The 23,527-nt window shown below is 40.3% G+C and overlaps 1 protein-coding gene across 7 annotated transcripts in view; it reads right to left on the reverse strand.

Annotated features, from left to right (window-relative positions):
• Positions 1-1,853: 1,853 nt before the first annotated feature.
• scn8aa (sodium channel, voltage gated, type VIII, alpha subunit a) overlaps positions 1,854-23,527 on the reverse strand; it is a 53,136-nt gene continuing 31,462 nt past the window's right edge. For all 7 annotated transcript variants that reach the window (XM_007556684.2, XM_007556690.2, XM_007556688.2 and 4 more), the window contains exons 19-27: positions 23,039-23,193; positions 21,657-21,830; positions 15,358-15,480; positions 9,365-9,649; positions 8,885-8,938; positions 8,035-8,172; positions 7,838-7,942; positions 7,458-7,728; positions 1,854-6,579 (exon numbers count right to left, since the gene is read on the reverse strand). In XM_007556684.2, coding sequence (XP_007556746.1) covers positions 5,420-6,579; positions 7,458-7,728; positions 7,838-7,942; positions 8,035-8,172; positions 8,885-8,938; positions 9,365-9,649; positions 15,358-15,480; positions 21,657-21,830; positions 23,039-23,193 — 2,465 coding nt within the window. In that variant the 3' untranslated portion in view covers positions 1,854-5,419. The remainder of the gene's footprint in view (positions 6,580-7,457; positions 7,729-7,837; positions 7,943-8,034; positions 8,173-8,884; positions 8,939-9,364; positions 9,650-15,357; positions 15,481-21,656; positions 21,831-23,038; positions 23,194-23,527) is intronic.

The following is a 23,527-nucleotide window of genomic DNA, read 5'->3' on the forward strand; positions in this document are numbered from 1 at the left end:
GGTGAATTATGACCAGTGGCACACACTAGCTGAAGCCCAGTGGTAAACTGGGAGTGTGCTGCTGACTCAGCCTCGACTGCTGCATTAATTTATCTGCACTGCAGTGCTCAACCACCTCCCATCTCCCTCCCTCCTCCTCCTCCCAGTCTGAACTCTCCCTGCCTCTCTTTTTCTCTCTACCTGACTGCAATCTCACACGGCCGTCCTGTGTTCAACATGACAGCAACAAAGCTTCGGCAAAACGGGGTCGATAAATCATGAGGGAAAGGAGCGGGTCTTTCCTTCTTTCGCCAACATGTTTAGATAACACATGGAGACGGTGGGAGTTTTAAAATAGCAGGTCGCTTGAAAAATGAGGAGGAAGGGAAGGAGGGAGGGAGAGGATGCTGCGAGTTGAAGAGTACACGTGACTTGTGGGAGAGCCGGAGCCTGGGCGATGATGTTGTTTTAAAGATGAAAATGGAAGTGAGTAAAAGGAAGTAAGACACAAACTGGTTTTCCGATACTTCCTAGGATTTACGGGATCGAATTCCAGGTATCTGGGATACAGAGTCCATCTCCTGGCAGAGATGCAAACTTATAAATACTAGAGCAAAAAAACGAAAAAAAGCTCAGCTATGTTTTCATACTGCAACGCAACAAAAATAAGCTGAACTGCAATAGTTGACATTTCATCAGCTATCAGAGAATTAAAGTGTAATTTAACGCGATTTTATGTTACATACCAACAGAAAGCAGAGAGTAAAACAGAAGGAAATGGTTATAGATGCAAGTTTGGCATGCTTTGGTACTCACCCCCTTTACTCTGACACTAATTAATAAAATATGATGAAACTATTTATATTCAGAATATATCAGTGAAGAGTCCACCTGTGTGTAACTCAGTCTCCTTATGAATCCAGATGGGTTTGATGGAGATCATTAGTGAACAACCAGCCTCAAGAAGACCAAGGGACACAGCTCTGAGCAAATATTTTAAAATATCATCCCAATTTCTCCATCTTTAGGAGCTTTGTTTTGAAAGATCTGTTCAATAATTCTGAAAAAGAGGAGCGTATGGCACAACTGTCGATCAGAAACGGAAAGCCAGGAGGCCCATGGAAACTCTCAAGATGTGTCCTTTGTGGTCGTTTACATTAACCAGGCGGTCTGGTCAAACAACAACAAAGCTAAACCTTTTGGAGTGCATGTGGTGAAGTTACAAACATTCAAGTCAACATCCAAAAAGCCACACAGGTTGTAACTGGAAGGCTGCTTTATTGGTAATAAAAAGTTTCGTGCTCAAATGAAGACAATCTTTCATATATTCTAAACCAAGAGTCCAAGTGGTTGTGCAACACACCATCGTATTGTACTGTATATCCTCTTTTGTCACGGTGTCAAATGATAACAGTTTGAAAAGCACTTTTTTTAAGTAATTTGTTTTTCGGCAAAAAGAAAAAGAAAAAAAAAAGCTCATAATAAACCATGCTAAAAAAAAAAAGAATAACTCCTATAATCAAATATTGATACAAAAATAAATTTCAGATGGAAACAGAAATACGGAAGAAATCAAACCAAAGTACAGAAGGCAAGCTGCTTTTTCACAAGCCAAGTGAGTGACACGTATAGCACTAAGAACAGGACAATTTTTTTTATTTTTTTATTTTTCTCGAGTTAGTTTGATTTTTATCTGTTAACATCACACACTCATAAATAGTACGATGGGAGCTGAATTTCTGGAAGATCCTCCACTTGTACACCTGACCTCACATCCCTGACTAATCAACCCCACCCCTCAAAAAAAAAAAAAAAAAAAAAAGCACCCAAACGGTAAATCCCCATCCTCTTCAATTTGGACACGTTTCTCATTGTTAGTTGTTTTTTTCTTCAGAGTGGCATTGACATCCAAATTTGCAGAAAAAGCAGAAAAAAGGCACATGCCATAGAGTGGAACACGAGAAACGAACTGTTCAACAAAAGCATAGTGATGATGATGATGAGAAAATGACCGCAGGTGTGTGGAGCTGCAATGGCACTCGTGTGTGTGTGTGTGTGTGTGTGTGTGTGTGTTTAGGTGGCAGTATCATAGTATGTAAGAAGAAGTCAGTCACGCTTGCTGACGTCATCTTGGAATGAGATCACCTGTAAACTTGGTGGGCAGTGAAGAGTTTCCTTGACGTGTGTCTGTAGAAATGGTGTGTGTGTGTGTGTGTTTGCGCTCTGAGTGTGATAGATACAACAGTTAAGTGAGAAATGTGCTGGTAACAATATCCTCTTAAAGTCATGATCGGGCTACATCCAGTAACATTGCACATGAGCTATTTTTTTCCCCCCCAACATTGAAAAGAGTGCTGGAAACAACCAGTTTGTAATTATTTTCTTTTTTTCTTTAGACATCCACGTGAACGTGTTGCACATAAATCAAATGTGACAGTGTTCTCCTGTTTCATGTATATACATATAGACACATATGTATACATGTATATATCTTTTTGAATTATATAATATCTATATTTCATTCAGTTTCCGTCAACAAAGTGAAAAGTGTCTCAAAAAATCCAAAAAGTAACAAATGTGACAAAGGGCATAGCTGGAAGCCATTCTATATTATTGTTATTATTCACCTTTTGATTATTAGTAGTAACATTTTTAAAATTCTGTATTTACAAAAAACAAAAAAACACAACAAAGCATGCCATTAAAATAAAACAATATAATACAATATTTATAGCTTCTCTCAAAAAGTTCATTCTTTTTCAGTGATTGTGCCATTTACATCATAGCCTGCACTGTACATATACATGTGTTTTTTTTCTTTTAGTTTTTTTTGTTTGTTGTTGTTGTTTTTTTTTTTTTTACTTTTTTCATATTTTCTTAAACGTGAATGTTTATAACTCTAAAATATTACATCCAAGATGAACATGGGTAAGTTTGGATGACCTTACTCGCTCCTCCTGTGGTTCTCATTGGGAATGTATTTGGTTTCAGTGTGCAGCCGCCAAACTGGTTCAGAGACCTCGTATTGTAAACAGACCTCATTTGCTGTTGTACGGGGAGTTGGAGGGGGGGGGAATAGGTCGGTACAGGCAGTGTTGAGCACACCAAATGGCAACAGTGGTGTGACGCCGGATGCCAGGTTCGTGTCTGGTCATCCACTAAGAAATAGGACCATTTCCACTGCGTAGAAAATAAGTGGCAGGACGTCGACGGAGGCAGCTGGTGAAGCCTCCAGTTTATTTGTGAAAAACACCCACAAAGCTTATTTAGACAACATAGCTGCTTCGACGTGAGGTCTGTTCATAATTTCCCCGCTCCTCCACTACCTCTGTCTCTGTTTTTTTTTTAGGCAGGTGATAAGCGTTTTTGGAAGCCTGCAGGTTCGCGAAGAGATGGTGCAAGACCACACAGTGTTCAAAGAGGTCCCACAGAAGCACAATGATACACTGACAAACATGGGACTTTCAGCACTCCCAGCTCAGACCATACAGCACCTTCGCCGCCTGCTGCTCCCGCCTTCCATCTCTTGTTCTCATGGCAGTCGGTCGGAAACACTGTGAAGGGAGGGTCTTGGTCTACATATTGGTCCGCTGGTATTTGTCACCCATCCCTGAAGCCTCGCAGTTCCTCCTTAGTCCACACCTTCCACAAATGCTAAGCACAACAAGACATGTCCCTGCAAAAAAAAAAAGTTTTGCTACCTCTGCTGTATCAGATGTCACGTTCACCGATCATCGGCCTTTTATTTTTGGGAAAGATTGCATCGTGTGGACATCAGTGAAAGACTTAAAGGCTGTTTAATTTTAAAAAATATATATATAAAGCTAACAACTCAAATTCTCTAAACAGCACGGCCTGAAACGCGCATCCCAAGGACAATCTTACGCTGAACTCACATTGTAAATAAAACGATTATCTTCAGGGAAAGTTGCTCAGTAAAACTATTACCCACTGCCTTCGCCTCAACACAGTTTTAAGTCCTTCCTCTTGCCTCGAAACAAGAACACAAAAAGGGAAAAAAAAAAAAGAAAAAAAAAAAAAAAAGCAACCAAAACAAAAATTCAAATCTTGTACCTGATCCCTCTGCGACAGACGGGACGCCTACCGATTCGTGAGCACACTGGATTTTGGATTCCTTGGCGTGAAACATCCCCTGCTCTCGTGGTTGTAGCGTACACCAGAGTTCAGTGAGGAAAGAGACGGTTTAAATGGCAGTAGGTTCACCAAGAAATCCTCAGATTCGATCAGAACTGCTTGAATGTCCTTCCAAGTGCTGTGCAGCCTCAACATGAGGATATTCTGCCCCGCGCCGCAAACCTGCAAAGCTATCAACATCCAGAGACTCCGGCCGAGGCCGCGGCTCTGAGCGCCTGCGTTGATTATTCCCGTGTTCACTTCAGCAGAGGTTGAAACAAATCGGGTAAAAAACAATTTGTGAAATACAAACGTCGTCCTATAATATTTCCTATAACTGCGTGCTCCCTTTGCCGTTCTCCTAGCTTCCTCGGCGGACAGTCTCAAGCGTTTACTCGAGCCACTGCGGTGGTCTGACAATTAGTGTCTTGTGGACTATGATTACTCATGCATGACTCCTGATCAAAACATGCCTTCATGCAAGTCATTTCTATGCATTTAACAAGCACAAAAATTATTTTTATCAGGAACTCCATCCAAATGACACAGACTAGTGAGTCGTACCCATCCCAGCATGAGAGCCCATGTTAGAAAACGTCTTTTTCAGCATCAGTATTACAAAGAGTGGATGAAAAGACCGGTGACATGGGATAAATGTTATCTTATTATTCTTTTTTTTTTTTTTTGCTGCTCAAATAATGTGAAGATGCACATTTACTCAAATGAATGAAAAATAAAACTCTTTGTCTCCTCCCCGCCTCTAGTGCATCCGTCAAAAAGCTGAACTTCCTCCGGGTGATTATGCTTCTCTTCTTGATAAAGACGGTAAACTCAGGAGTTACAGACCCCCTCCTTCAGACTGCTGACACAGTTCTGTCGGGATCTGAGCGATCCAGTGCCACGGCGCCGGAGCTCTGCAGCAGGGTTAATCCACGCTCGGTGGTGGCAGGAGATCCGCGTCGCTCCAAACGCCGAGCGGTGGATGCTGTGGCAGTTGGTCCCCCGAAGAAATGCGTGAGTTCCTGTTTTTTTTTGTGTGTTTACTCCTCATTTCTATGAACTTGGTCGCTGTGCAGCAGAAGTTCCACAGTAAACTGATTGCGTTTGGTTCAGCCGTCTTTGACAACATAGGAAACCACATTGCCTCAGTAGCATTTGAGTATGTAAACATTTTTTGTGGGTTTTTATTTTTTTCCTTCTTGTTTTTAATCTTACTTGCAAATGGTTTTTCTACATTTTGTTGGGTGTCTGGGCCCAAAAGTCTGTTCTCATTGTGGTTAAATTGAGATTTTGGAGTCACTGGATCCTAACATTTGGATTCCCACTCGTCTTTCTGGTTTTTGTCCTTCTCTTTCCTGGCCCAGTCCTCCTTGCTTTTGTCCTGCTTCTCTTTGTCAGGTTTGGTCACGCTGTCGTAGGACGGGAGAGAGGCCGTGGATGGCGTGCTCTCCTTCTTCTCCTGGTTGGTCCCGCCGTTCTCAAGCTTGTTACTGGACAAAATGTGCCGCTTGAAGATGATGCCGCGCCTGATGAGGTGGGCGCGGTAGGCGTTCTGGATGATTCTGGCAGATACGTCCTCCTGCTTACGGCGCAGCGTCGTGGTGATGGGCTCGTACGACACCTTGGACGGGTTGGCGGCCACGAAGCGCTCCTCCATCTGCGTCCGCAGCATGTCCAGCTCGCCGCTGTCGCCCAGCACACGCTTGGTGAAGGCAAACAGGATGTCGAGGCAGTGAATGCGATCACCACTCACCATAGGCATGTCCATGGCGATCAGTTCTATAGTGTTGGGCTTCGGCACGCGAAGCGGGTGCTCCAAAGCGTCGGCAAAGTCAGGCAGCTTGGCGAAACTAATGAACTGGGAGGCGGTGGGATCAAATTTCTCCCAGATCTCGTAGAAGGTCTCAAAGTCGTCCTCACTCAGCGGATCTGCACTTTCCTCGGTGGCCACGCTGAAGTTCTCCAGAATGATGGCAATGTACATGTTAACCACGATCAGGAAGGAAATAATAATGTACATGACAAAAAAGAAAATCCCCACTGAGGGATTCCCACAGTCGCCCTTCACCGACGTGCCAGGGTTCTCCAGGTTGGGGTCGCAGTCCGGCGGGTAGTTCAGAATCGGCAGCAGCAAGCCGTCCCAGCCGGCCGACGTGGTGATCATGAACAGGATGATCATGCTGTTGCCGAAGGTTTCGAAGTTGTACAGGTCGTCGATACCTGCTCCGTGCTTCACGTAGCCAAAGTTGGACATGCCAAAGATGGAGAAGATGAACATGACCAGGAAGAGCAGCAGGCCAATGTTGAACAAGGCCGGCAAGGACATCATCAGGGCGAAGAGCAAAGTCCGGATGCCTTTGGCTCCCTTGATCAGACGCAGGATCCGGCCAATACGAGCCAACCTGATGACCCTGAACAAGGTCGGTGACACAAAGTACTTCTCAATGATGTCAGCCAGGAACATACCTGAGGCGAACAAGAAGAATAATTAGTAAAAGAAAGTCGCTAGAAAAATAGTGCCCAGCAAACGAGTCAATACCACTTAACATAATGCGACCACAAGTCTGTGACATTAGAAACTGCGGAAACGTGAACCTCTGGCTCTGTTTACAGTATTTTGCTGCCTCCAGTATCTGAAATAAAGCACCCCACAGCATGCTGCTGCCACCATCACGTTTCACAAGTTTTCTGCTACACACAGCAATTTAAAAGTCGACCAAATGGTTAAATCTTGTTCACATCGGAGCAGAGCATTCCCTGTAGTATGTGAACATAGGTCAAGCACTGCTTTGCTTTTTTTTTTAGGACCTTGACAGCTTGCTATAAACAGAAACCCTGCTTGATACCAGGACATCCTGATGCAGCCATCAGTTTGGGAGCTTAAGCTAAAGCTCTCCTGTGTTGTGCAGGAAAAGAAGCAGATCAGGACGTCCACCTCTGAATTGCCTAAGAATATGCTTTGGAGCAGTCTAGTCAAAGTCCTGACTTAAATTACGTTGAGATGCTGTGAAATGATCTTAAACAGAACAGAAAAAGGTGTGAATTAAAACATTTAGTCAGTAAAATTCAATGGTACCAAAGTAAGACACTGTTGTTTCTTCAGGGTGATACAACCACTTATTAGGTTTAGGTTTCTATCTGTACCTGATATTAAACAGTTTATTATTTATCTAAAATGTTTAGGTGCAACAAAAAAAAGCAAAAACATTATTTTTTATTTTATTTTTGTCGCTACTTTGTGTTGGTTACATAAAACAACTCGGTGTTTATCACTAAAAGTTCAAGAGGCGTGAACGCTTATGAAAGACTGTAAACTTGCTCACTGCTCCACACTTTCCACTCACCGACGATGGAGAGGATGACAACCACCACGTCGAAGATATTCCATCCGTTGGTGAAGTAGTAGTGGCGCAGCGCAAAAAGCTTCAGCAAGAACTCTGTGGTGAAGACCACGATGAAGATGAAGTTGACCCAGTAGAGAACCATTTCCGTTTGTTCAGACTGATCGTCTGTTTCCACCATCATGGTGACCATGTTGAGGCAGATGAGTATCATGATGGAGATGTCAAAGACCTGCTGCGTCACAAAGTCAAACACGTATCCCTGGATCTTGTTCTGGAACAGCAGGGAGGAAAGACGGTGAGATTTCTGAGGAATCAGATGAACGAACTGCATGCATGGTAACCAAACAAACAACAACAACAACAAAAAAACCATGAGCAACCTGTGGTCGAGGGATGGGCTTCTGCGGCTTTTTGGAGCCCAACTTTTTCATGGCGTTGTAGTACTTCTTCTGCTCCTCCGTCATGAAGATATCCTGACCTCCAAAGTAAAGGGAGAAACAGAACATTGGTTATAACCATGTTCCCGTTTGACACCAAGAGCAAAATGAAAAACATTTGGAGGTAGAGCAGCTCTTATCTTTTTCTTCTGCTGGTTGAAGTTGTCAATGATCACACCAATGAAGAGGTTCAGGGTGAAGAAGGACCCGAAAATGATGAAGACAACGAAGTAGATGTACATGTAAATGTTGACTTCGTATTTGGGCTGGTCTTCCACCTTAAAAGGAAAAGAGGCAGAATATTTAGACTTCAAATATGTTTTCATTCACTCATACAGACGAGAAAAATCTGCCTAAATCTGACCTGAGGTAAAAAAAAAAAAAAAAATCACTACTTCGTTTTTTAACATAGAAAATAGTCAAATTATCCAAATACCCCAAATTCATGTCAGATATTTCTAAAGCGGGTCGAGTTTAAAAATAAAATATGAAAACAAGAAACTGTGAGGAAGGAAGAAAGAGTACAAGGAAGGAAAGAACAAAGCAAACAAAGGAGTACGAAAAGGTTCAAGAAAGGAAGGAATAAAGGACAAAGAGCAAGAAAGAAGAAGTAATATTAGGAAGGTATTAAATTATAAAGAAAGAAAGGAAGGAAAAAAATGAAGAAAGTACAGAAATAAGAAAACGAATGTATAAATGAGTGGGGTTTAGAGAGAATACAAGTAAGAAAGAAATAAAGGACAAAGAAAAGGCAGAAAGGAAGGAGATTAATTACATTTTCACTCTTTAATTTGGCTTCTCATCTTTTTTAGGTATAATTTCATGAATTTACTGCATATACCAAAAATCATCCTTTGGAGAAAAAAAAAAGGTTTTAGGCTTTCTGACAGATCTAAATAACAACAGATCCTTATGATCCTAGTTTCCTTTTCACAGTCCAGTACACAGTGGGAGCAGTAAATAAATATTCAAATAAATCAGTGAACATACATTTCTGGAATCCACTGCGGCGTACATTATGTCCATCCAACCTTTGAATGTGGCCTTTTGAAAGAGAGACAATATTATATTTTACATTTGTTCAACCCAATTCAGCAGACCAGAAAAAACAAAAAAAAAAAAAAAAAAAAAAAAAAACATACATATATAAATGATTATAATCATTAAAGGAGACTCAAACTCAAACCGAAACTGATGCATGTCCTGTAGTACAGCTTGTGCATGGAAAGAAACACGTATAAAGAAAAAAGGCATGGAGAAGCACACTCATAAATGCTCAATGAACATGAAGCAAAGGCTTTATCGTAGTGCTGTGAAAGACAAAACACAAATAAAGCATAGGCAGGCCTTCGAGTGACGCTTAAAATTAACAACAACAAAAAACATCAAAGAAAGTGCAGGAAAATGAGGAAATAAATGCAAGTTAGTGAGAAACAGGAGACGAAGTCAGAGGAGAAGCGGCGCTCTCACCACTTGCAGCAAGGCGAGGTAGCCAGCGCCCACATTGTCAAAGTTGATCTTGACGTTCTTCCACCTGACCTCAGTGTGGTTATCGCTAATAAGCGCCTCGCACTGGGTCTTGTTGTTGACAACTTCGACATCAAAATACTCCTCTGATGTCTGATTGAAGCAGTAGTAGTACTTGCCCGCAAACAAGTTGACCCCCATGATACTGAAAATCAGCCAAAAGATGAGGCAAACCAGCAACACATTCATAATGGAAGGGATGGCACCCACCAAGGCGTTGACTACCACCTAAACCAGACCAGGGGAGAAAGGATACAACAACAGTGTGAGAAGCATGAAACCAACCCAGCTCATGTTCACCCCTCAGATAGGACACTGCATCTTGTTATGGCGTCACACAAAAATCCTTAAAACTGTTACTAAATCTTCTTAAGAGTCTGAAGTGCAGGATGATCAGTAGAATGGGACTAAAACTGCTCTGAGCGCACTCGAACACTCTCTCTCACACAAAAAAACGAGCTTTTAAAAATCTATTAAATATCACATGTAAAATGTTTAATTTATATGATAAAAATAGATTTTTTTCCTTTCATATAAAGATGTCAGCAGTCATGTTGAGATTTGTTATCTTTTGTTCCAATAAATGGACATCTCAATGAAGAAGAATAGCTTCAGTTTTTTTGTTATCCAATTTACAAAGAGAAGCCAAATCATTTGTTATATAGAAGTGTCAGAGCAAATATATTTCAATGTCCCTCTTATTTTTTTGATAATTATGGTTTGCAGTTAATAAAAAAGAAACAGAAATTAACCTCTGAGAAACCAATAACGACATGATTTTATTGCAGAAATAATGAGGAATATTGCTCAGACTTCTGAATGATTGAAAGTTAGCCAATAACCTGTGTTAAAGCACAGTCATGGGAAGTTAAGTGGAAGGAAAAATGTATCAGAAAAAGACTCTAGAGCAACAGAGATAACCACATCTTGCATTATCTGCAAACCATACTCAAACTAAAAGAAATGAGGGTTCAAATGATCTCTAGCTATCTTTGTAATGAATCCATATAATATATGAATTTAAGTTTTTACTACTGAAATTTCAGCTACATTCTAACTTTTAATCAAGATGCACGTGCAGCTTTGGATTTAGTGTTGCTAAAATAATGTTTTGCTTTTGTTATCTTTAGTAACACGATTGAAAGCAATACTGTGAGTAAATATACTTCAAATTATTATCAGAAAATAATTGTGTAATTAACAAAATATTTCTCTAAAAATGACAATAAATGTAATAAATGACACACACATCTCACTGAACTGCTGATAATAGGTTCATGTTCTAACCTCAAATATTCATACTCAGAAATGTGTGAGCAGATATTTATATAATCAACCAACAATAAAATTTGAGTGTTTGATGAATCTGTAAAAAGACAAAAAAAGGTGTTTGCCATATCAGTATGAAGTGCCCACTCTCGCCCCCCAACCTTATGCAGTTCATCTTTCTAAGTAAGCTCTTCTCCATAACAAGCCCATCTCAAAACAAAATGGAAAAATTTGGAGGGAAAAATTCCCACACTTCAAATCTCTAATCCTATCAGTTCTTCTTCTTTTTTTTTTATTTTCTTACTGTAGATTCAAAAGCTCAGCACTTGTTGAACTGCTCATTGCTAGTGTTAGGCAGGCCAACCAGCAGCTCTCAGGCAGACAGCTGAGCATGCATTTCTTTGGCAGACTCGTTTTGTGGAGCCATATTCCCTCCTCTTAACAAACAGACAGGGAGGAGCTCTAAGAGCGGGATTCTCTCAGCGCTGGACGCAGAAATAATGGAGGGCACGCTTGTGAAAATTCCTCGAATCTCAAATGCTAGATTACAAAACAGACTCCAGAATTACTTTTCCACAGTGGTGCCTGGCGAACTCGCTGAGAGAATGACTCTTTGCTTGATTGGAGTTACAATCTTACCGCTTTCAAATAAATTCTGTTCAATAACAAAGGCCATGCTGTGTGTAGAAAGCATTCTCAGAAAGAGGGAAAATGGCTTTCAAAAATGCAGAATGTGCATCGGCAGTTATTACACATGCGTGTTACATGGCATTGTGCAATCTCAAGAATCCGCTCAAATCAATACATAAATAAATAGAGAAATGTGTGGATAGAGAGATTATTGATTAAGTTTGCTAGCGCAACGTACAACGAGTGTCTCCCTCAAACGGATCAGCCTTGAAATGTTTCTGCAAAAACAAAAGCATAATTGGCAGTAACTAATATTTATTTAGGTGTCATTTTCCTCAGGCAGGTTTGCCAGAAGAAAAATAATATGCTGGAACTTGGTTGATGTTATGTTACACTAATAGTCTAATCACACTGCCCAAAACACTAAAAGCAAGCAGCATCAAGAGAAAAAGAAAGACAAGTGAACAAAAAACAGTCCATAGACATTGCTTGTCAAGCAAAGTTTCAGACTGAAAACGCATTGCTAACTTTTAGCATTTTGTCACATTACAACTTTTTTCTGCTCCCTCATTTGTTTGACTTTTTTGAATTTTAAGAGACAGATCAACACCAATTAGCATGTAATTGTGAGGTGGACGGAAAGTTATTCAGGGTTTTCAAAATGTTCTATAAATAACAATCTGAAAAGTGTGGCATGCCTGTACACAAAGCCCCCCTCCTGAATCAATATTAAGTAAATCCGGCGTTTGCACCTGCTGATCTGTCAGGGTAAATATCTGCTCCAGGAACAAAGCAACTCTAACCAGCTTCCCTGTCCGTAGTGAAGAAACGTCTCCCCGCAGCATGACGCAGCAACCGCCATGTTTGATGGTTGGGATCATTGGTACCAGAACAATGGAGCAAAGTGGAGCAGTTAGCAGTGATGTACAGGTTTTATTATAGCGCTGCATGTTTCAGCTTCTCTCATACCTGTGATTAATCCCAAATAAACTCGCCTGCAGCAGATAGTCAAAGGTGCTTTGTGCTTCTCAAAACTCCCAGTGACTTTTTCCAACATCATCCAACTTTAACTCTTTGCACTGACATATTGATGAGCAATTAACTGATAGGAACAACAAAGAAAAGCTAAAAAAGACAAACATGATGCAGCTATTTCTGCTCCTATCACCTTCACTCCCATTTTTCAACATAATCTGACCCCCATGGCTGCAGTCATATACTCAAGGTGATGCAAAATGGTTTTACGTTGATTTTGACTGACTAGAGCATAACTCAACAATGTGGACTACTCATAGTTGTCCCACTATTAGACTTTCCTCCCTGTGTATCGGCTTACCACAACAGACCTCACTTTTCAGATTTTTATTTACAAAGAAGCATTAAAAACAACAATTCCTTTCCGTGTTTGTCTATTTCAAAAACAATGAAATATATTAAAGTTTAAGTGACAAGATGCAGCAGCAAAGATAAAATATTTTCTCATCAGTTCCCTATTGTGTCATCTCTCCATTCATGTACTTCCCCACTCATTTATTTATTGTTTTGACCTCAAATTTTCCATTTTCAGTTCAAACAAAACAGTAACTCAATTTATGAACATAGACATAGTAAAAAAAAAAAAGAAAAAGAAAAGAAACTGATACAGCAGGGTCAAATTATTATTTTGTTTCCTTTGCATCTTTGCATTACTGGGCCGCCCTCACCTTTCTCACCACGTGCGTCCAGTGAATGCGCTAATTCACAGGGGCACTGGTGCTACCATTTACGGTCGATTTAAGCAAATGTGGAAAGCTTTTCAGCCCCAAAAATGACAAGATCTTTAGTTAAAACCAATTCAGTTTCAGCGAACCATAAACCGTAAAGCTTATCCAGGGCCTAAAAGCATTGATGCCTGCTGATGTGCAATGGCATCACATTTTAGTCGCTGGATATCTACAATTTAAAGGAATCAGGCTTCTTGTCAATTTCAGAGGCCTTCTGCTCCTGGTTGTCATTTTTGGGTGGTGGGAGATACAGGAGACACAGTTTCTGCGTGTGGTTAAGGGTTTTGTCGGACAGCTGTCAAATTGTGGGCCACCGTCGACCCAGAACTCAAAAGTCAGAGTTTAACTGGGCCCACTGTTGCCTCCCAGCTTCACTTCCTGTGGGAGTGGAAGGCAACAGAAACCCAGAGACTGCTACATGTGCTAAAGTGTCTGGTGCTATGACATGAGAGCAGAAATGTTGTCAGTGAAATGGCTGCCTAGCGTATTAGCTAAGCTTCTGCCTGCATGCGCGAATAACAAGACGGCTTCAAAATAGCTTTTAAGAGTTCAGAGTGTAAGGTGTCGGAAAATTATAAATCTGCCTGCAGAATTTGCTGATGGCAGATCAGTAAGTCGGATGATTCACTCCAACATCTGACGACGGCAGAAGCTTAACAAATACTTTCTTCCCAAAGCCACAACTCTGTGAGTGTGTGGTTTATGTCTCCATCTCTGATGTATAAAGGTCTTGGACAAGCGGGAAAGAGTGTGTTGACCCTTCAGCGGACCGGCCCAGCCACACTGGGTCGAGGTGGAGTGGAAAAACAGGGAGGGAGGGGAGAAGAGGGGGGAAGGAGGTGAAGGAGAGGGGAGGAAGCTGGGGATGAAGAGGAGGAGGTGGGGAAAGCTTGAGCTAACGAGGAGAATCTCAAACAAGAAGATGAAGATAGCGAAAGATAGAGGAGACTTGAACTGAGAGATTCAGAAAGAGAAAGAGTGAACTACGGGTGACAACAACCAGGAGCAAACTATCGGTACACCAGTCACAGGGACGGCCAATCAGATCTGCACATTTTTAGGAGGAGACCAGTAGCGGTTTTTGGTATGGGGAGTATGGGCTACTGCTCAGGGCGGCACAGCCCGGGGGGCGGCTAGAGCAGTGGATACATAAGCCATCTGTGACTTCTATAACATAACACCAGGAAATTTTCCAAAATGCATTAGCAGACTAATTTGTTTGTTTTAATAAAACATTTAATCTGTAGTTTATTAAAACTATAAAATTTGGTAACATTTGTTGTATCTATTTTAAGACTATGTTAGGGTTTCTCTGGTCAAACCTGGACAATGTTCTTCTAAAATTCTCTATAGCAACTTCACTTACACAAAACCTTTAATCCATTTGCGAAAAGACAAGATATTTTCAGAGTTTTAATGCATAACTGTTACGATGTTGTTGGGGCGCTGAAGATGCAGCTCGCCCAGAGTAACTGGATGAGGCTGCTGAAAGGAAAGAACAAGATGTACTCCTGCAGAGAGTCATTTCAGCCGATTAAATGCATAAAACGGCTCCTCTAAGGGGAAGGTTTTGGTGTGACTGGTTTTGGGCAGAGGTGTTTTGGTATCCTGCAGCTCCCCCCCCGGTTCCCGCTGGTTGTTATCAATGCATTGGGGAATGGTGTGAACTGGGGAAGGAGGAGGTTATGGGAGCAGGAGGAGGAAGAGGAGGAAAGGGGGGGCATGTGGAGGGGCGGGCGGGGGGGAGGGGGTCTCAATTGAAAGCAGTGGTTGATTGAATTGTTGGTTTGAATGCTCTATGAGATGACATGTAAGTTAGGTTAGTTTTGACCAATTTCACATTCACTTTGGCCAATCAGTGAGAAAAGAAAACAATGAGGTAGTCTGAACTTTTAGTTCGTCTCTGATGTGATGAGGCAGCTTTTGTGGAAAAATTTAGATTTCCGAGCAAATCGGTTTTCTGTAGGCTTTTGAAAAACGTTTAATTATCAAAGACATCCAATCCAAATAAATGTGATCTCGCTCTTACTTTACTCCCAGCTGCATCATGACTTATTCTTTCGGTCTAACAAAGGCACGGTGCAGCACTGCGCATGGAAAGGTGACTTTTTTTTTTTTTTGGCTTTCATTTCCTAGCTTTCTAGAACCAGTCCCCCAAACTTTCTGATTTTTCTTTTCTGTTGTTCTCTTACTTTGCCTTTAGATCAGTTCTAGCATGCTTTAAACTGTTGAATGGGCATGCGGAAGGATCAGCTGCTTAGCTTTGGATCTTACCCTCATCCCTTCAAAACGTGACAAGGCTCTGAGGGGTCTCAAGGCCCTTAGTGTCCTGAGTGATTTAATGGGCCCTAGATCGGAGTAGCCCAGCGCATTAGCTACAAGGCTGACTATAGACACCTACACAAAAACAGAGAAGCAAAAGAGGTTCCAAACTGTTAGAAGTGAGAATATTCACTAAGGAAGAGAGACGGCCCTGGTGTAGGCGGAGAGTTGCTTGACACACACACATAAATCTATGCATGTATATGCATGTATAATATTGCATTTATACATGTATATACACTGAGAGAGAAGGTCATTGTTTAGTATAGGTTTTGCGTGTGTGGTAAAAAAAATTTTTTTAGAAGCAGTAGGCCATTAGGGGGATTTGGCTGTTATTTTGGGGCTGTTGACGAGAAGTGAAAAGTCCTGTGCACCTGCAAAGAAATTTGTGGTTGAGAAACAGAGAGAGAAAGCAAGAGAGAGAGAGAAAGAGAGACGAGATAAGAACACAAAACTCAAACAGAGGGTAAATTAGGAGAGAGAAGAGTGCTACATGGTTAAGATACAAGTGAAAGGACTGGAAGAGCAGAGGAGGAGGATTTGGGGAGGGAGGTTAAGGAGAGAGATTGCCCTGTGGAAGCTGATAAAAACCCAACAGACTTGAGAGCCTTACCCTTGCCCCTCTAACATTGTCTCTCCTTGTCGCTCTTCAGGCATAAATTCCCATATAATTTAAGACACAGAAACTAATGGAACCTAAGAGAAAGAATACAGGTGAACATGTACAAGAGTGTCATATAGTCATTTTCCTTCTCAGACATCAAATCAACTTGTCACACAGCGTTTAGAGTCAAAAAGGAGAGCCACAGTCACATGAACCACACACAAGAAAACAGGGATGGAGGTCAAGGGCACACCGGTTATAGTTATTAGCACTGGATGGCACTGAAAGGACAAAAGAACACAGAATACAGTCGAGTTACGCACAGTTAACAACAATAACAGGACATAATCTTAAAGAAACTGGTGCAGCCCCTGATTCCCATCCAGCATCAGCAAACCCAGGGATTCCTGCAGCTAAGAAACGCTTAAAGTGACCCACCACAGTTAAAGACACTCAATGCATCCCTAAGTAGGGTCATTATCCCACAAACATCACTGCATCTATCTCAAAAGCATAAGTAATCAAATCAGTGGGAACATTATCTGCAGTGGCCAGAGTTATGGTTTGAGGCTGTGTAGCTGGATCTGGGCTTAACACGGGATTGCATTGTTGGCCAAGGAAGAAATGGAAAATGGGAAGTGTGGTCCATTAGCTACACTAATGTTCTTTGGAAAGTGGTGAGACTGGAGCGACTGGTGCAGCTTAAGGAAGTCTCATTAGGAACCCCATTACAAGAAGAGATTTTCAAGATGAAGTTTTTCATTGAGCGGTACGCAGGAATACGATTCAAAAGCCTCTTACACAAAACACTTTAAAGCAAGTGCCTTTCATCATATCAGTGCGTTTTATTAACACTTTATATAGTTATATTAAAAATAAATAATTTGTGCTAAATAAGGTAGATATAGTTAATCTCAAAATACAAACTAAAATAATAAATTAGGGACATAAGCTTTAACTTGCCAAACATTGATCATTTGAGGGGGGCAATAAGATTATAGGTACGTGTCAAATATGCACCAACAGGCATTAGTGAGAGTGCCATAATGGCTGCCTTATGTAGCGTTAACATTCCTCAAAGAGTTCAAAGAGCATTTGATGATGTCTGGTTCAAAATCTACAAAGTGCGGGTTGATCAAATCTAAACTGGTTCATTCCATGTTGAAGAAATGGTCTTTCAAACATTGTTATAAAATATACTGTTTTGTTAAAGAGGCAAAAATTAAATCTTTGCTACGGAAAATGTTTTCTCTCATTCTCATTTCTTCCCTTGAATTAATGTTGCTGAGCTGGATGGTAGAAGTAGTGGCTCAGGGGGTGTCCCAGTTCCTTACAAATAAGGAAAAAATATCAACAGTAAACACATGTGAAAGCACCTCCAACCAGCCACCGACACCAACTGGTCAAACTCACTGCAATAAGTACACAACATCCAAAGCTTACCAAAATCACGGAGGGAGGTTTGAGACTGGCAAAATCTTCATTTTGACTGATGAAATCATCAGCGAAAAACTACAACAGGTAGAGCATGTAAACCATTTGAATGAATGTCAAAACAAAGCAGCTGGGTAGATGTCACAATGCATTCAGTCTTTCTCCTCTCAGAGGATTCCTCATACTGCTGAAACATCGAGTCGCAGACATCTAGACAGGGCTCTCGTTTAGGTTTTGCCAGAGCAGTTTCTCTGTGGTATAACCCCTTTTGAGTCCAAAACTCTGCATTTCAAAATAATAAGCAGCTATTCTGATGGGCACACAGTTAAATAAAGATTTTGCCTTCATCTAAACTACAGTGTTGGGGTAATTGTCACCTTCAGCCTGACCCCTTTGGAGAGCCCCCCTTTTGGGGCCCCTGGGCTCTGGCCCCCAGCTGGGCCAGCTCTGCCGCAGTGGCCTCACTGTCTCAGCGTCCTTCTCACAGAGCTCTGCAAGGCAAGGCCAATGACATCTGGGGCTGTGATCCCATGATGACGATAGCACAGACCAAACAAAAGCAAACTAAAAACAAAAGGAAAACACAACAAAACATGACAGCTTTATGAGTGAAAAAGAAAGATGAATGGATCATGACACCTATGCTATATTATTGAGGTTAAGTAGTAGTTTTTTTAATTGAGGTAGATTGTGTGAAGTGGTGATTAGCAGTCTGCCTCCTACATCCAGTATTAACTAGTCAAAACTGTTTTCTGCTCAGAGAATAAAGAAGAAATTGTTATGGAGTTAAAACCTACACACATCATAGGTTATCATAAAGCAAATTTACAAAATCTAAACAACTAAAACTAAAGGTTTTGTTAGCTTTCCCTTACATATTTCATCATTTTTACATGAAGCAGTTCTTTACACTGTAGCAAGCTTTCTAGTCAAGCAATGTCTCTGTTGCTAGGCTAACTGTGCAGTAAACTGCATTCAATATGGCTGCCATCGTACACTGGTCCAGTGTTTCTGGTCCTTCCTCTGTAAATTAGCTAAAGTTTACTTTCTGTACTAGACCGGTAAGAGTGTTACAAGATGCTTTAGTTAAATAAGAAACAACACTATAAACCGTTCTACAGCAAATTCAGGTTGTTTCAGATTACAGGGATTTACAGTAAAATGGTACATTTTCTAGGAAACTATTTCCTGACTTTAATATGAGGGCCCATCAATTTGACCAAATACTTTCTAATGTGGTGTGTGTTGTCTTTAAGAATGCTAATTATTTTTTGCAGAGTCTCAAAAAAGAAAGAAAATAAAAGCTCTAGATCACTTGCTAAATATAACATCAAAGTTATGTTGTTCTTTAGAAGACAAAGTGTTGTTACCAGTGCTGTTGTCATAGAGAAGGATAGAAATTTGAACATCAGTCAAAACTGAATCTCTGGTTTAGCAAATAGCTAGCATTAGCTAGCTGCCAGCGGAAGTTAGAAACTTAATATTTTATGACTCCCTGCTTATTTTTTGTCAAAATAAGGAATGTTTCTTATGACCCATTAACCAATTTTTTCTTTTGGCAACTATTTAGCAAGATAATTTTTGTACGTAAGTTTTAATATTGATCTTGCTAATACCGTCGGTGTCAGCAGAGAAGAAACGTTTGAAAATGAAGTTACTCTAGAATGCTGCAGATAAATGCTTAATACATATTCTCTGCTAATATATTTGTTTGTGAAAACCTTAGATGTCTTCTGGCTCACTAATAAAATGCATCATTGATTCGCTAATATCTGACCTCTTTTTATTGTAGACTGCTAAAAGCTACATCACACAAACCCTCCTCAAAAACTAAATAAAGCAACAACAACAACAACAACAAAAAAGCAAAACAATTCCTTCAGCATACACAGTTTACTTTCCTCTGACATGAAAAATTTGGCAAATGAAATGGGCAACAAAAAAACACAGTAACAGGGAAATAAGGAGAAGCAAACCCATACAGAGAGTCACACTCAAAGAAACAGGCTGGTCTAATGATGGTGCCCCCCTTTATGAGTCAATGGCAATGTTTTCACCCCACAACACAGAACAGAAGAGGCACAATTAGGCCACAACAGCCCTGACTCATCAAGAACTTGTTTTCTTGCTTTTGTTAGCTCTTGTTTTTCAAAAGGGGGAGCGCTAGTGAAGACCAAACTTACCGCCAGCTGCCTGTCACCCACCATCATTACCATCTCAGCACAATATCACCACAATCCTGAGGTTACACTTCCAGGAGGGAATGAAAGGAGGACGGGCAAAGAGGGGAAGAGGGATGTCACTCAATATTAAATGTTTTAACGTCTTGAGAAGCATGACCCCCGCATTGCCTGAAGTACTTTGGGTAGACGATACACAAGAGGAAGAGAATCTACATTTGGAATAACCAGAAACACCAAATGTTACGCTATAATTAAAATCAATACAAAATCTATGATCAGATATAGGCAAACTTTGACATTATCAATTAAAATTAGCTGGAACAGTCTGCTTAAATTCTATTCTAGGCTACACATACTCATAAATACTCATAAATTATAAAGTTAAATTTGAGAATGCAATGTGATAAAATACATGCAAGAACACTAAATGGGGGATATCAGAGGAGCTCAACATAAACCAGCAGACAACTTCTGGCAATTGATTTGATAGGAGTCCATTCACAGGTATTGGCTGAAGTGTTGGACACTGCAGAGAGGTGGTTAGTTCAAGGAGAAGGTCAGAAATCAGATTTCTTATTCTAAACACTTGTGCCACAAAGGAGGAGATCAATCAAGCAATATCAAGCTGATAAGCAAAAATATATTATTTATGCTTTAAGTATTCGAATATTTTAAATACTCAAAGAATAAGAAATACTTCTACTAAGAAACATGGCAAGAAATTTACACATTTCTTTCAAATAAAATACTCAAAAGTGTCTCAAAATCATCAAAGTACTGGAATAACTGGTGAAGTGGCCAAGGAATAGAGTTAAGATATTCTGTTCCTGACTTTCTGTCTTGACTGAGACAAGGAGCAGAGCAGTACACAGAGAGAGAGGACAGAGGCACAGATCAAACATCAGGGACTAACAGTTTTACAGAAACATGTATCTGACACTTCCCATTGCTCTGAGTATGACTTGAATATGGCTGGTTTATCAAAGACAAACCAATAAGAGGATCGTTTTACATTTTTTTATAGTCTTACTATACCTTATTCATAATCTAAAACTCTTTTTGACCTGCTTCTTGAATCTAAAATATCCAATGGAAATGTTTTTGCTTACATCATTTTACATTTTTTATCCAGTGACTCTTCAAGGCCATTTTTAACTGTCACCAGCTTCTGCAGTTTCTATTCGACATGTCTGAGCCTGAACAGGTCAAGGTGTACGATTATTGCAACTAAATAAGACATAATTTGGCTAAACTGTATCGCAGCTGATTCAAAAACCTACATCACTACAAACCAAAACAAAACAATTTTTGCTACAGCTGCTGCTTCAGTACCAAACACAATCCATCCTCCAGCAGCACCACCAGGAATAAGGCGGATACATTAAATAATTACTTATTTAAAAACACAACAGAGAAAGAAATACACATATTTTCCATGAACTCATTTTTATGTTTTCTGTATTTAATCAAGCCAAAAATAAATAAACATTAGCACCTTTTTTTCAAGGCTCAGTGGGAACCCTGCACAAAGTTTTTTGTCTGAGCAAAAGTCTGTCTGAACGTACTTTTCCTAAATAAACACTGTGTGGCGAACATATTCAAGCATCTCAGAGTGATTCCCAAAGTGTTGCTGGATGGATTTGCAAAAGGCGAAAGAGGCATGTCACATTATCCCTGTAAGAAAAGCTGCAAAACATATTTTTATTCTATGAAACATCCTCTCCCACCTTGTGCAAACCATGAAGCAGATATTTATGAAATATCTTGACCTTTTAAACATAATCACACCCAATAGACAACAAAAGGGGTAACACATATGTAGAACAATGCAAATCAAATGCCGTATAATGCATTTAATTTGATTTTAAACACTCTAATAGAAGACAACCAAATATTTCTAAATTGTCATAGCAATACTGCAGATAAGATTTAGCTTTGCTCATTTACAGTCTATAGGAGTCTAACAGTGTGTTGTTGTTGTTGGACCAGGGTGTGATTCAGCAAATAAGAAAATGAAGAGTTTGACTTACATCCACAATGAAGAAGTCCAGCCAGCACCAAGCATTGGTGAAATACTTGACAAAGCCGTAGGCAACCCACTTCAGCAACATCTCCAGGATGAAGATGTAGGTGAAAACCCTGTCGGCGTACTCCAAAATGATGCGGATGGTCTTCCTCTGCTCGATGTACACGTCCTCAAAGGCCTGCAAGAAAGCAGAAAAGTTAAGACAGACACGGCCATGACGGGACAAAAACAAGAGGACATAAACCTCCTCCGACAGATTTACACCAAACCTTAAGGTAATAATTTAGAGAATTCATTTTGGCAGCACTTTTAGTAGCTTGAGCTCAACCCTATTCAGAAATAGATACCTTGATTTACGCATGGGACAGTTCATCAGTGATAAGCACTGAAGGTCCTCCACCAACCAGGCTGTCAAACCTACATTTAAATTACTTTCACAAAAACATTGGAGTCTGACCAAAACTTTCTTTCTCATTTTAATTCAAAATAACTAAAGAAAAGAAGCACCATGAAACTGGCTGATCATCGAAACTGAACAATTTTCACCTCAAAATTCAAATCTTTTTCCCAGTCGGTGAACGTCCAAGTGCTATCAGATTGTTGTGGCATCTACTACAAACTAAACTTTGTCCTTAAAGTTTAAAGTTAGCTACTTTCAGAATTTAAGGTATTTTAAATCAAATCAGAGGGATCAGAAACGTTGAAGGAAGCTAATGAAAACAGAACCAGTTTCTCTGGAGGAAAGTCGGACGTTTATTACGGGCTGCTGCTAAAAGCGAAGGCTGGACTTCACCGAGTTTCCACCAAGTTTAACATGTTGTGGTTTTGCTGTTTTAGTCATTTCTACCTCTATTTTCAGCTCATCTTGGGACGATAACTGATCATATCTGACTTCAGCGGATAGACTGAAAATACAACAACAGCGCTCTGCTTTATAGATCGAATCTTTCAACCTCTGATTGTCGTGGAACGTGTTAGATTTGGAAATCTTGGAAATCTCAGCATTAAGGAAAGAGTCTAGATTTCTAAAGCAAGACACATGGAGACTGATGCTATCTACACATGCTAACTGCTTATAATATTAAGAAGATGGTAAAGTCGGTGTAAATCTCAATTTAACACCTTTATGTCATTGATTTAAAGGACTAAATGTTCTTTTGTGTACAATCACGGCAAGTAGGCTAGAAAAAAATATTCTGGCCACTGTTTACATTGAGCAACTAAAGTGCATCCCAAAGAAATCAGAAACCGGCCATCTCTTGATTGGAGCTCCATTTGCAGGTAAATTATACTAGGGAATGTGTTGTTTAAATGAAATACAGATAATTAAAGTATATTTCATTGTTTTCGAAAAAAATGCAAAAGGTGAAAACGAGTCCTCCTCACCAGGGCACCACTACTGAGGAGGATCATGAAGATGATGAGGGTCTCGAACCAGTTGTGCTCCACGATCAGGTAGCAGGTTTTCCTCAGGAACCACCAGCTCTTCCCCCAGCCCATGGTGATGTCAACGTCGCAGCATTTATACTTGGCCACGCAGGCTGTGAACACGCAGGGAAAGAAAGGAAAAAGAAAAAAAAAAGAGTGGCGAGAAACATTAAATGCAAAATCCTGTCCAGTCCTTTGATCCGTGTCTAAAAATAGAAATCTTCCTGGGCCAGAGTGAATACATATTTTATACCTGCTAGTTGTCTTCAATTTTAAATTGTACTTTTAATATTGCATAAGGCTAACAGCCTTGATTGGGACAACTTAATAGCCAACATTTTTTTAAACTGTAACTAATTCTATTAAATGTCTATCTTGGACTCTTACTGGACAAATGTTTCCTAGATACCATACCACACCATACCAACTTTTAACATAACAGAGATA

This window comes from Poecilia formosa, unplaced genomic scaffold, assembly GCF_000485575.1.
Source record: "Poecilia formosa unplaced genomic scaffold, Poecilia_formosa-5.1.2 Scaffold80, whole genome shotgun sequence".
Taxonomy (NCBI): domain Eukaryota; kingdom Metazoa; phylum Chordata; class Actinopteri; order Cyprinodontiformes; family Poeciliidae; genus Poecilia; species Poecilia formosa.